Source organism: Berghia stephanieae, chromosome 7 (genome assembly GCF_034508935.2).
Source record: "Berghia stephanieae isolate SIO BIC M18660-M18661 chromosome 7, UCSD_Bste_1.3, whole genome shotgun sequence".
Classification (NCBI taxonomy): Eukaryota; Metazoa; Mollusca; class Gastropoda; order Nudibranchia; family Aeolidiidae; genus Berghia; species Berghia stephanieae.
Genome location: NC_088366.1, coordinates 65,506,893 through 65,519,119, shown reverse-complemented (window position 1 = coordinate 65,519,119; position 12,227 = coordinate 65,506,893). Strand labels below are relative to the sequence as shown.

Below are 12,227 nucleotides of genomic sequence, written 5' to 3'. Positions count from 1 at the left end.
ATGCCGCTGTAAACCCTCACAGCAATTTTGATGCAGGTTTTAAACTTTTGGACAAGAAACCTGCTCGTCGCTTCCTCGTTTTGTGGTGAAAATTGAAGGCCACTTTACAAAACGATAATATAAATTATTCTTTTTCTGTGGACACGAAACGACCTGCTCGTTACTTCCTCATTTTGTAGAAAAAAGTTAAAGCCACTTTATACGGTGATATAAATTATTTTCTTTCTTAGTGAAGATTATGGACAGAGTGATGAGAATGACTATGCATGGAAAGAGATTTAGACTACAAGATTGATTCTTATGATTGTTAGTATTAATTCTTATCCACTAAATGCGCTTAGGTGTAATTAATAATAATGGTAATAATAATAATAATAATAATAATAATAATAATAATAATAATAATAATAATAATAATAATAATAATATAATAATAATAATAATAATAATAATAATAATAAGAAGAAGAAGAAGAAGAAGAAGAAGAAGAAGAAGAAGAAGAAGAAGATGAAGAACAATGAATTTCTTCTCTTATTCAGTGTTATGATGAAGGGCATTACAGTCATACAGAATACAGATGCGAGCACGCGTTTGCTTTTGTTTGTTTGTTCATTCGTTTGTTTGTTTGTTTGTTTTGTGGGTGTGTAAGAAAGAGAGTGTTTGTGTTTGTGTGTTTGTGTACGTGTGTGTTTATACATGTATATATGTATGTGTGTGTGTGTGTGTGTGTGTGTGTGTTTGACAACACTGTGTTAATTGGCAATCAGATAACGGGCCATGCTACTAATTACACAAACGAATCGAATGTTTTTACGTTTTCAATCAAAGGCTAGGACTCGTCGTTCACCTTGCTTTTTTATATTTTTTTCCCCCTCTTTTTCTTCTTCAGCCAGCATGAGTGAGTACTGACTGTGACCGTTAAAACAACGGTGTCGGTAGTGAGTGTGAGTCAATACAACACACGTCCACAAACAAATACTCCGTTCACGATCACAGATAAACTTGCTACTGCGTTCTTAATTGACTTAAAACTGCATCGTTTAAGCAGAGGAAAAAAATATCGTCTTGTTTGATGCTTGTTTACACACATTTCTTCGAAATGTTTTTTCCCAACTTTTTTTTTTTTTTTGACACACTGGGTGGGCTAAATGAAACTTTGCCATCGGGACGAGATACTTAACATATTCGAACGAAATCTGGCTTAGCTCTCAAGTCGGTTGTAATCGGATCTTGTCCTCTTGTAATACCATAAACATTATACGTATTATATTATTATTATTATATTATAATATATAGCTGTCTATGCAGATGCCGCTTTTTAAAGTCAGAGAGAGAGAGAGAGAGAGAGAGAGAGAGAGAGAGAGAGAGAGAGAGAGAGCGATGAGATAACAAGTGGAACAAGAGAGAAGCATCATGTGTCCTTATGAACAAGAATGGGGATGATGTTATAGGGAATGAGATTAGCGGAAGAGTAGCGTCCCTTGATTGGACGTCCTTCATAGTCAGTGACGTCACCGGCGGAAAAAAGTTATTAGAGAGAGAGAACGTCATGTTGGTTGTACGCATGCGTCTCTCGTCCTCGGCGCTCAACCAACAAGACGTTCTCTCTCTAATAACTTTTCCGCCGGTGACGTCACAGACTATGGGTGACGTCCAATCAAGGGACGCTACTCTTCCGCTAATCTCATTCCCTATTGAAAGAACAAACTGACTGATTCTTGTGGGTCTTTTCATGTCTATGGGAGGTGTTAGGTGACACTGAACCACCCTGAACTTTGCAGGTGCGAAACATTTTTTCTGAGAGGGTTTCATCATTCCTTTCATACGAGAGAACAAGAAAAGCCGGTGTTTGTGATGTGGGTGGTGGTTTGTGCAAGTGGTTCGTACTTTGTAGCTAATTAGAAAATCCTTGTACTGAAGTATTTAGACTGGTGTATATTAAAATCTGTTAGAGAGAGACACGTGTGGTCCACAAGTTCGAAGCTGTATTCGGTTTCTGAGGCTTTTACAAGTGCGAGAGGGGCGGGTGGTGGTTGGAAGTTGCTTGTGGGATAATATTTGGGTATATTATGTGTTGAGTTGTTTACTTCTTCAAGGTATTGGTACTAAGTTATTTATTATAATGCGTTTGTTTATTGATTCACTCCCTTCATCAGTAACTGAGAAACATTGGTACTCGTACCCACCCAATTTAACGTGAAGAAGTATGTAATATCGGTTTGCGGTATTTTCTAAAAAGGACAGACGTCAATGATTCTGTTGTTAAACTGTCTGAGGATGACTAAGAGAAGAAGGAAGAAGTGGCGATGGCGGTGGTGGTGGTGGTGGTGGTGGTGGAGGAGGAGAAAGAAGAAGAAGAAGAAGAAGAAGAAGAAGAAGAAGAGGAGGAGGAGGAGGAGGAGGAGGAGGAGGAGGAGGAGGAGGCAGAGGAGGAGGAGGCAAAGGAGGAGGAGGCAAAGGAGGAGGAGGAGGAGATGGAGGAATAGGAGGAGTAGGAGGACCGTGCGCCCCTCAGAGCGGGACTCGAAACCTGGACCTTCCAATCCGAAGGCGAGTGTTGTTACACCCCTAGACCACATTTAATAATATCCGCACTATAGCCTCACTGCAGACAAGATAATATAACTAATATTGAATCGACTAAAAAGCGAGCCAAACCATAATATAAATCAAATACGAGCAATAAATTATAAACGTATACAATGATAAATTACATACATTATCAACTTACCAGTGGCGAATAGAAAGCTGAGCCCTCGGAGCCAAGCGCAACATATCCTGCTGCGGCGTAGGCAGAGGCGTTGTATACGGACTCGAGTCCTGGGGGCAAAGCTGCGGCAGGATTCCTTGGATAAGACAAGGGAAGACCTCCAGGGTACTGACAAGAGCATACTGTCTGGCCTGTGTGTGGGTCTGTCAAAATTGGGCGCCCATTTTCGCAGCATGCCCTTGGAGGATGTGGAGCGGAGGCTGATGTAGCCGGAGTCATCTGAAAATATCAACATGTATTCTTTTGTAAACAAATAAATGTTGATGTTTAAGCGCTTAGAGTCTGGTGTCTCGGAGTTATAGCGCTATATAAGTTTTCAGCATTATTTCAGCATTTTGATAAAAATCATATTTATATTTCCACTCTATTACCTATGAACTGCATATCTTCAAGATCATACATTGTATATTTTTGAATGCGGTACCTGTAATCCTGTGGTTAAAAGAACGACACAATCTGCGTGTTAATAACTTGTGATGTGTTTTTGTTGTTGATGTTGTCCTTTCTCTCTCTTTTAATCATTCTATTTCGTTTCGTTTTAATGAAAAACAACACTGTTATGCAACAGAAAGAAGTGGATATTTCAAGTCCGAATCCAAATTTGCTGGGAATATTGCATGAAAAATATGGATTCGAATACCTTAGGAAAAGGTAAAGGAAAACCAAGGGCTTTACTAAGCTAAACACTATGTTGTAGATGCAATACTAAAATGTCAATTGTTTCATTCACGTTGGGAGTTTGTGACGGATGGTTAAGATGAAAACAAATTGAGCAATTTATACACACTCGATCACCTTTTCTTTGTCTTTTGAAATTCGATACCGAAAGTTCGTCATACGTTATGAGTACCAGCCATGGCCTGGAAGATCAATGTTCAAATCACGTCTAATATAAAACGTTGATATAAGTAATTTGTTGTATTTGTTTGTTTGTTTGTTTTAATTCATGAGAATATATCAAACTTCAGGCAAAACTTACAAAAAACTATTATTTTTTTCAATCACTTTAAAAGCTTTAGAAATTCAATTATATTATATCATGTTTGACAATAGCATACTGTAAAATATGCGAAACATTATATCATTGTAAACCTCTTTTTATTGTTCTGTGTATAAACAAAACCACTAAGATACATGATACAAAATTGGGGAAAATCAGTAAGATAATGAAAGACTTCCGGAAGAAAAAAACTATTTAAACGAGATACACCTAAACCAAAAGGGAGATAACCTACATGGACTTCTTTTCTATCATAATTTATAACTTTTACATTTATTACTCCTGGTAAACTGCAATATCGTCCAATTTTTAACCACGATTATGTGTATCAAAATCCTGATTTGCCTTATATTATCTCATCAATACAATAAATTTACAACGTTTTAATTTGAGAACTTAGAAAAAAACAAAAACAATTTATTCTATTTTGATTTTTTGAAGTCGTAATTTGACTTTTTAATAATATAAATGTAAAATATGTTTTCTCTCTCATCATTATTTAATTTGTGAGTTTTGTTTGTAGTCTGAGGAAGGCCAAAGTAGGCCGAAACGTTGTTTGTTTGTATTGTCACCTTTTATATGAATCAAATTCACTAACTTTATTTTTTATACATTTTATTTCTTATTAATGTTTGTTGCGTAAGGACCTTCATACACACACCCTTCTTTTTGCAAACTTAAAAAAAAAATCTAAAAAAGTATTCATGCTATGCGTTTGAGCAAAATGCTCACATTTTTTTTCCGCCCGATTAATTGTACCAAGTCACAAAATAGTGTGCAAATTTTAAAGTTTATAGTCTTTTCGATTAATTCTACAGAGCGCTAATCCCCTTCATGGCGGTATAGAAATAACAGCAAAGCGCTTTATTCATTTTATATTTTAAGTCAAATGTTGGGAAAAGTTACTTATTATGTTTAAGACGCAAAACTCACAATATTCTCCTTAAATATATTTTTTGAATAAAAGATAATAAACGAATAAAATTTCCTTTATTAACGATTAATCCTCAAGGTAAAATGTGTCCTTAGGATATATTCCAAGGGAAGAATGGAATAACCCAGGCGTCAGCCACAGTGCGGCGATAAGCCATACCGCTGAGCCATCCTGCTGAACCTCAGTGATGAAGAACTATATACGTATTATAGTTCACCCCATAGCAATTCCGTTTTGAAACGATTAATTCCAAATAATCAAATTCTGTTAATAAAATTTGGTATTGGTTCCTTCATCCTTCAATTTGGCATATAAAAAAAATATAAAATGACATGCTAAATTTTGAAATAAATAACCATCAACTAAAAGTTAATTTAATAAGACGTTGTCTCCAATAAATACAATACAAAATAAAAATCGTAAACATACTTTATAAAACAACATTTTTAACAACTTCCTATCTTAATTGGTTACCTATCTCTCCATAGAGAAATTCAAGACTTAACGGGAAGTAATAAAACTTGCAGAATAAAGTCGTAAATTGGTGAGAAACACGTGCATTCATTGCAAGTACGACTCAATTACAAAAAGAGAAAACAAAACAGTAAATGACTGAATACTAGTCAGGTCTATCTACCTTTTGGTAATTTTGTTTTTTTACTCACGTCTTCCTCGAATTAATTGTTTCCTCATTTTTTTTCTCCTGGTATCTAATTTTTAATTACTTTTTTTTTAGTTATCAGGCCTGCAAATTAATGCACGTCAGATTTGTCGGATCAATCAAAACAATTATTGGAATAAAATTTAAGATTTTATTTTACATAAAAGATTGAGAATTCAGTCTGTGTTTTTAAATGTGAAATTGATTAAAAAGATTTTTCCTTATTCATTAACGATTTTGTGATGTGTTGATTTAAGCGCCCGTGAGTGTTTTGCTTGAAACTAGGCGCTATATACATTTAATATAAAATCAAAAATTCATTGCATTATATTTTTATATTATTTATGCATTTACTTATATAGTTGATCTATCTATCAATTCATTTATTATTAAGTTACTTATTTGTTTATTCATCAATTTGTTTATTAATTCATTTATGCATCTATTTATTTATAGATTGATTGACTTCTTTATTCATTCATTCACTTATTTATCTATGGATTTCTTTCTTTATTTATTTATCTTTTTATATATTTGGGTTTTTCTTTTATTTATGGACTTTTAATTCATTCAATCATTAGTTTATTTACTTATGTAATTATTGATAGATTCATATCATTTAGTTAAACACTGGTTTATATAGTATTTCATAATTAATTTATTTATATTATCAGTAAATTATTTTTAATGAAGACAGTTTAAAACATACCTGTTGTGAAGGTGATGAGATTGGTGGTGATGATCTAGGGAGGGTGGGGGTGGGTCTGGGGAATGACGGGAACTGAGCCAGGGACATGGCTGTTGCTGTAGTTGTTGTTGCTGCTGTAGTTGTTGTTTGTTGAGGACGACGTACTTAGTCGTGGTGTTAATGTGGTGGTGTGTAATTTGATCCTGTCACTTTTAACACGTCGAATATTGACACAAATGAGAATTGAGAAAAAATAAGTAACACGCCGATTATAATACAAAAGAATCCACTGGATATGATATCGAAATAAAATCGATTAAGATTTATCCGTATATAATCGATTACAAATCTGTCACCACTCGCTGTGAGAATTCACGAACTAACTGTAGGGTAATCGTTCAATATTATTGAATACACAAAACACATTGAATGTTATTCGTTCATTCTCAGACATTAGAGATAATAATTTTGTTCATTTTTGTCGTTTGTCATTTGAATTATTTTTGACTTCATAACTTTCAAGCGATCACGTGATTGCTATAAGATGAGATAAAAAAAAAAGTTGATAGGATAACAATTTAATTCACGATTTCAAATTTTAACGGAGAAAAAGTAACTGTTAAAAAGAACAAATTTTAGTCGAAGGCAGAATTTTAAAAAAAAATTATTATCAAAAGAACAAATATTCATCTGCTGAACCGTGGAATTGAGAGTTTCCTGTCCCAGCAATTGATACATCATTAATTTAGAAAGGAAGATACAACACAAAATACCCCGCGAAAATTCCCGATCAAACACCACTCGCCCCAAAAAACAAGAAACTTTCTTTTAACCAACAAAAAGTAAGCAAACAAAACAATGATAACAACAACAACAACAACTACAACAACAACAACCACAACAACAACAACAAAATCAATAACAAATAACAAACAAAACAAAAACAGAAACCAACACTTGAATTTTTGTCCCTTCATGATTTTTTTTCAAGATAAGTAATAGTCGATGTAATACCATCTGGTTTAGATAAAAATTTTCCTGCATATCTACAATATGTAAACAATTCAAACATACGATAACATCACTAGCGCAAATTTCTTCTCTTCGTATTTCTTTAAACGTATGACCCATTGTATCTGTCTGGTTTTAAGTCCAAACGAACATCTTAAAATCAATTATCAGAATTTTAAAACTCACTCAGTCCGTCAGTCCTAAAACCGTCTACCTCTGTATCTATCTGATCTGACCCTAGTTATTTTTACCCCACCATTATATTATACGTGTTTCGGAAACGAATTATAAGTGTATTATTAAAGCTACTATTTTTAAGTTTTACATGTTAATGGTAGTTGTTAACCTAAACAGTGTACATGTATCAATGTTCTTTCTGATTGATTAACTGAGTAATATTCTATTTTCAAGTTTGAAACGTACCATAATATCTAGGGTTTAGCGAGTTTAATTTTTAAAAGATCATTTTTAAAATTTAAGAAGTAAAACTTTTTCCTACGTCAAAACGCAGCAATTTTGTATTGCTTTAATTGTTTAACCCCCTCCCCTCCCCTTCCCCTCACAACACCCCCCCCCCTCCCCCCTAAAAAGAGAAATTATAGTATTTTAAGATATTTCTTTGAATCAATATCAAATACTTGTATATTCCATAATATTAAGCCATTGTTATTTCAATATTTTTAAAATGTTAATTGTTCTAAAAACCCGTATGTATAATTATCTTTCGGACAGACTTTACAAAGGAAGTTAATTTAAAACATCTACAAAGTTGAATCATAATATAATATTAATGATAATAAATTTTTTTTTAAATATATTACCCTGACTTAAACCTAAAAAGACTGGTAAATTTTGAGAACTTTCCCAATAGATTACACAACTGTATGGAAAACTTCCATGCTAATAAGACGGAGTGATGCACGCCCGGAATATCATATCACCATATTTCGACATGGAGCGATAAGAACCACTGATAACATTTTGGAAGTGACAAATTGTTATCTCTGACGCACCGAGCCGTGCGAAAGACATACGACTTGAATTATTATCTTTTGAAAGCGGTAACCACCGATGTCTGCACACGCACGAATGTATGAGTATGGTGTACCACAGGGTACCTGCTGCTGCCTGATGCCGACTTGGTAACGTCAATTTAAACGATTTTGATTTGAAAAGGGAAGAAAAAAAAGCCACCCCCCCCCAACTCCTAACTCCCTACCTTCACCCTCAAAAAGAAATATTGTCATATCACTATTATTTTAGGCTCATTAAGTACACATGAAAATAATTTGTAGAGCAGGTACTGGTGCAATATTTTTTTTAAACTGAGAAGAAGGGTAAGGGATGTATATTATAACATAGGACTAGGACAAATGAAAGTGAGGAAAAGAAGAAAAAATAACCCAAAACATTTAGGGCAACGAGTACTTAAAGTCAGATAACCCAAATTGTTATAGACTCCTTGTTGTAATGGTAATACTCTTCACACCTACGCAAAATATTGGGCATTACAATAAAAGTCAAATCGAACCTGTAGACTTTTATCACACCAGCACATCAATTTAGAGTCTTCCACCATAAAAAGTTCAGTACAATTTATAATTGACATATTAATACAGGTTGGAACTGAACTGTTAAATTAAGGTTCAACATTTTTTTTGATTTCATATTATTTTAGCTAATTATATTTATTTTTAAAATGAAGACAGAATTTGATTTCATATCTTTGAAAGTTTAAGTTTGAGATCTTGTTGTTTATATTATGGACCTGTTTCCTAGCACTGCGCTTTCAAAATTTCCAAATCTTGATAACTCGTTATGCCGATTTCAGCTTCAGTTTTATTTATTTAACCCTCTCGTGTTCAGATTCTTTTTGGGGGAGTAGATAATGAGTTCCCTATATGGCCTTTCAATCATGTAACAACCTTGATGATATAAGCCTACTCTTTGAATATCTGTATCGCCTTTCGTTTCTACGTCACTCATGGCTAAACTTCCGCCCAAAACGATTCATAGTCCGTCCAATCACCAAATTTCAAACTTTTGTCTCGTGATTCATAAGTTTTTTGACCGAAGAACGATTGCTACTGACATCTTGACCCTTCAACGATGGGTCGTTCTGGCAGCTCACGTTCAACAGACGTCAACAATGATTGAATCAGTCGCGATGCAGTGGAAGACGCCATGAATGTTGCGTCACATCGCCACGTTGTTGAATAAATTATCCAGGCATGTCGATAGTAAAAAGCCAAATATGTCTAGTTACATTTGAAACAACAAAGTTATCACTGATCTCGTCTTTGAGATATAAAGAATGAATAAAAATCAAGAAAATCGCCGATAAATAAAAAATCTAAAAAGTTTCAAATAAACAAAAGCAATTTTAATCAATTTATTCGTAAAACATTGGTTTTCAACCGATTTTATGAACAAAGACCAATTAACTTCTTTTCAAGCTGATTCAGCATGTGACTGTCAATCCTCAGAATTATATTTTTTAACTTTAGATTTAGCTTAAGGGCCTACCCATAGGGTGTTATATTCTGCATAACAATAGCGTAATACATCGACGGGAAGCGTCTTTGTTCGCAGCTGAATAGATAGCCTGTGATTGGTCAAACCTTTGAAGCTTGATTCACATTCTAGGCGAACGGACCCCGCGTCTATCAAAGAGGTGTAACAAATTTATTTACGACTTTATTTTTGTGCTAAAATTACAAGTAATAATTTCGCATCAGAAAAAATAACTCTGAAGTTCCTATCTCTTTATTACAATAAAATGAGACCTCGAATGACAATATCGACCCACAAATAGGAGTTTATAATTATTCATAATATTTTTAAAGTTTACAATAATGGTCTTCAAAGTCATTTTCATCACCAAAGTCGTAATTTTTTTACGATCTTTACCAAACAAAGTGCAATGTCAATTATTTTCACCCAAATAAAATAGATCCAAATCGCAATTTCTGAAACGTATTTCTTTGGGTCGCAAATTCCAAATCAAAGCTGAAAACACCCTTCGGCAGTGACATGGCCTGTCATTTCCTTCACAACGATTGGATTTACTACTGAGGCCAGTCTTGACTACCCCGCCCATGAATATTATGTCGTTGTCGGTTTTTGTCGGGTTGAATCTTAAAGAGTTATAATTTTAGTTATGGCTTATCATATTTTATTCCAATCATTCAAAGATTGATTTTAAGAGATTAAAAAAAAACAAAAACAACTTAAAACAAATTTAATCACGTGCTTATTTTTCAAAGTTCTTTTAACTGGACATGTATGTAGCTTTTTTCATTTTTTTAATCAAGTGTTATTGTTATTATTATTATCATCTTTAAATGAGGAGAAAATATTACTCAGACAGCATTTTTAGTGATGTAAGAAAATTATTTATGGTTATGACTTACGTACGGTGGTTTCAAATTTATACATATCTGTTATGACATAAAATTTCCATGTGATTTAAAAAAAGATGTTAATGTCATCGATCGTCTATACCAAATTGTTGTATTTAATTTAGGTAATTGCGGAAATCACATTAATGTTAAAATGGATAACTGTCGGTGATTTACCATAAGAAAGGGACAGTAAAATAAAAGACAAAATTAATAATGGAAAACTTAAAGAAAGTCAGTCTTAGAAAAAAAAGCAGATGAATAAATAAATATTTGATTAGATTGCTCAAATGAAAAAAATGATTATATTGTAAAACTATTATCAAGATACATAAATACTGCTAGGTACACAAACAAAAGAGGATTAATATACAACTTAAAGTAAGTAAAATAAATAAACCGAGTAAATAAATTGGTATGAATAAAAAATATATAAAACAAGGAATTCCTATCAGAACTTTAAAACAAGGAAAATTTTCAAAGCCACAATTTCCTTAAAAGAAATATTTTGACTCCACGATGTGAATACTACGATAGAATACAAGAGTTTAATTCACAATAGAGGTTGTCATTTTCATTACGGAATGATTTTTGCTTTAGGAAAATGTGAAACATTCCCAAAGCATTTAGTACATGGAAAGTCTTCACATGCAAAACTTAACAATAACCAAATCATGTTTCTTCGAATTTCTCCTACTCGTAAATTTAAACATGATTCATAGGTAGGTTAGATACAATTTCTCCCAGTAAACAGTATTGAATTCATAAAATTGTGTGTATGTGTAAGATTTGACTAATTTTTTTTAGCGTTTGTTCACTTGCAAAAAAAAAAAAAAAAAAAAAAAAAATAAGAAAAAAAAAAGAAAAAGGAAAAAAAAAAAAAGAAGAAAGGAAAGAAAAATTATCGCGCAGAAATTATCAAAGAATCTAAAACCAAATAAAAAAGAATCACATTGAGCAAAGAAAAGGAATTCTCACATGAACATTTTTGAATTGATTCGTTGCAAACGGAGTAAAACAATATATAATGATGTAGCTCTAGATAATTTTTAAGTTTCTTAATCTTAGAAATTTGTTTTTAAGAAATGCATTTAAAAAAAAAATAAACAAATTGTTTAGATAACACAACACAGTGAATCAAAATAATTCCACAAATAATAACAAACAAAGTCATCAGATGAAAGAAGTAGCGTCATCCAAACTCCGTGAACAAGCGATGAAGTGATACTCTTTAAAACCGTAAGTTTGTAAAAGTAATAAATGATATAATGACAAAATTCCAAAACGCACACATAGAAGTAGGTAGCGCAAAGGCAGCACGTGCGTCATGTACGTCAGTTGTTATGAGGCTGTCGATCCGCCAGTCAAATGGCAGAAGTAACATCAAGAGCAGGAGTAAGAGCAACGGTAACAACAACGCCACAGGCCGCGTGTTCGTACGTCGGTTGAAAGTGATCCGCCCTTGTTTTCGGCCTGTTTCGATGCCTCTTGGCCTGCTCGGGGCCTCCAGCATCAACATTGACTCATTTGCGATTTATTATTTTCACAAATATGCAGCAAGCAGTCAGCAAGGAAAACCTCTCTCCTCCTGTCACTAACATGTGCCAGTTTCCCGGCTCGTCACTCATTCAATCTCTCCTCCTCCCCTGTCCCCCTCCACCTATCCCCCCCCCCCCCCAACCTAACTCCCTTTCCTTACTACCTTTTCACACTCACTTTCAACATCCACACTGACAAATTAATTCAGATCTAACGTATAACG

General features: G+C 33.6%; 1 protein-coding gene across 3 annotated transcripts in view; it reads right to left on the bottom strand.

Annotated features, from left to right (window-relative positions):
- The window catches only part of LOC144977661 (uncharacterized), a 58,716-nt gene extending 46,726 nt beyond the window's left edge, over nt 1–11,990 (bottom strand). The window contains exons 1-3 of one of the 3 annotated variants that reach the window (XM_078923097.1): nt 11,632–11,990; nt 6,075–6,590; nt 2,732–2,989 (exon numbers count right to left, since the gene is read on the bottom strand). In XM_078923097.1, coding sequence (XP_078779223.1) covers nt 2,732–2,989; nt 6,075–6,161 — 345 coding nt within the window. In that variant the 5' untranslated portion in view covers nt 6,162–6,590; nt 11,632–11,990. Of the gene's footprint in view, nt 1–2,731; nt 2,990–6,074; nt 6,591–11,443 lie in introns of all 3 variants that reach the window. The other 2 variants (XM_078923096.1, XM_078923098.1) reach the window with 2 other exon arrangements.
- Nucleotides 11,991–12,227: the final 237 nt, after the last annotated feature.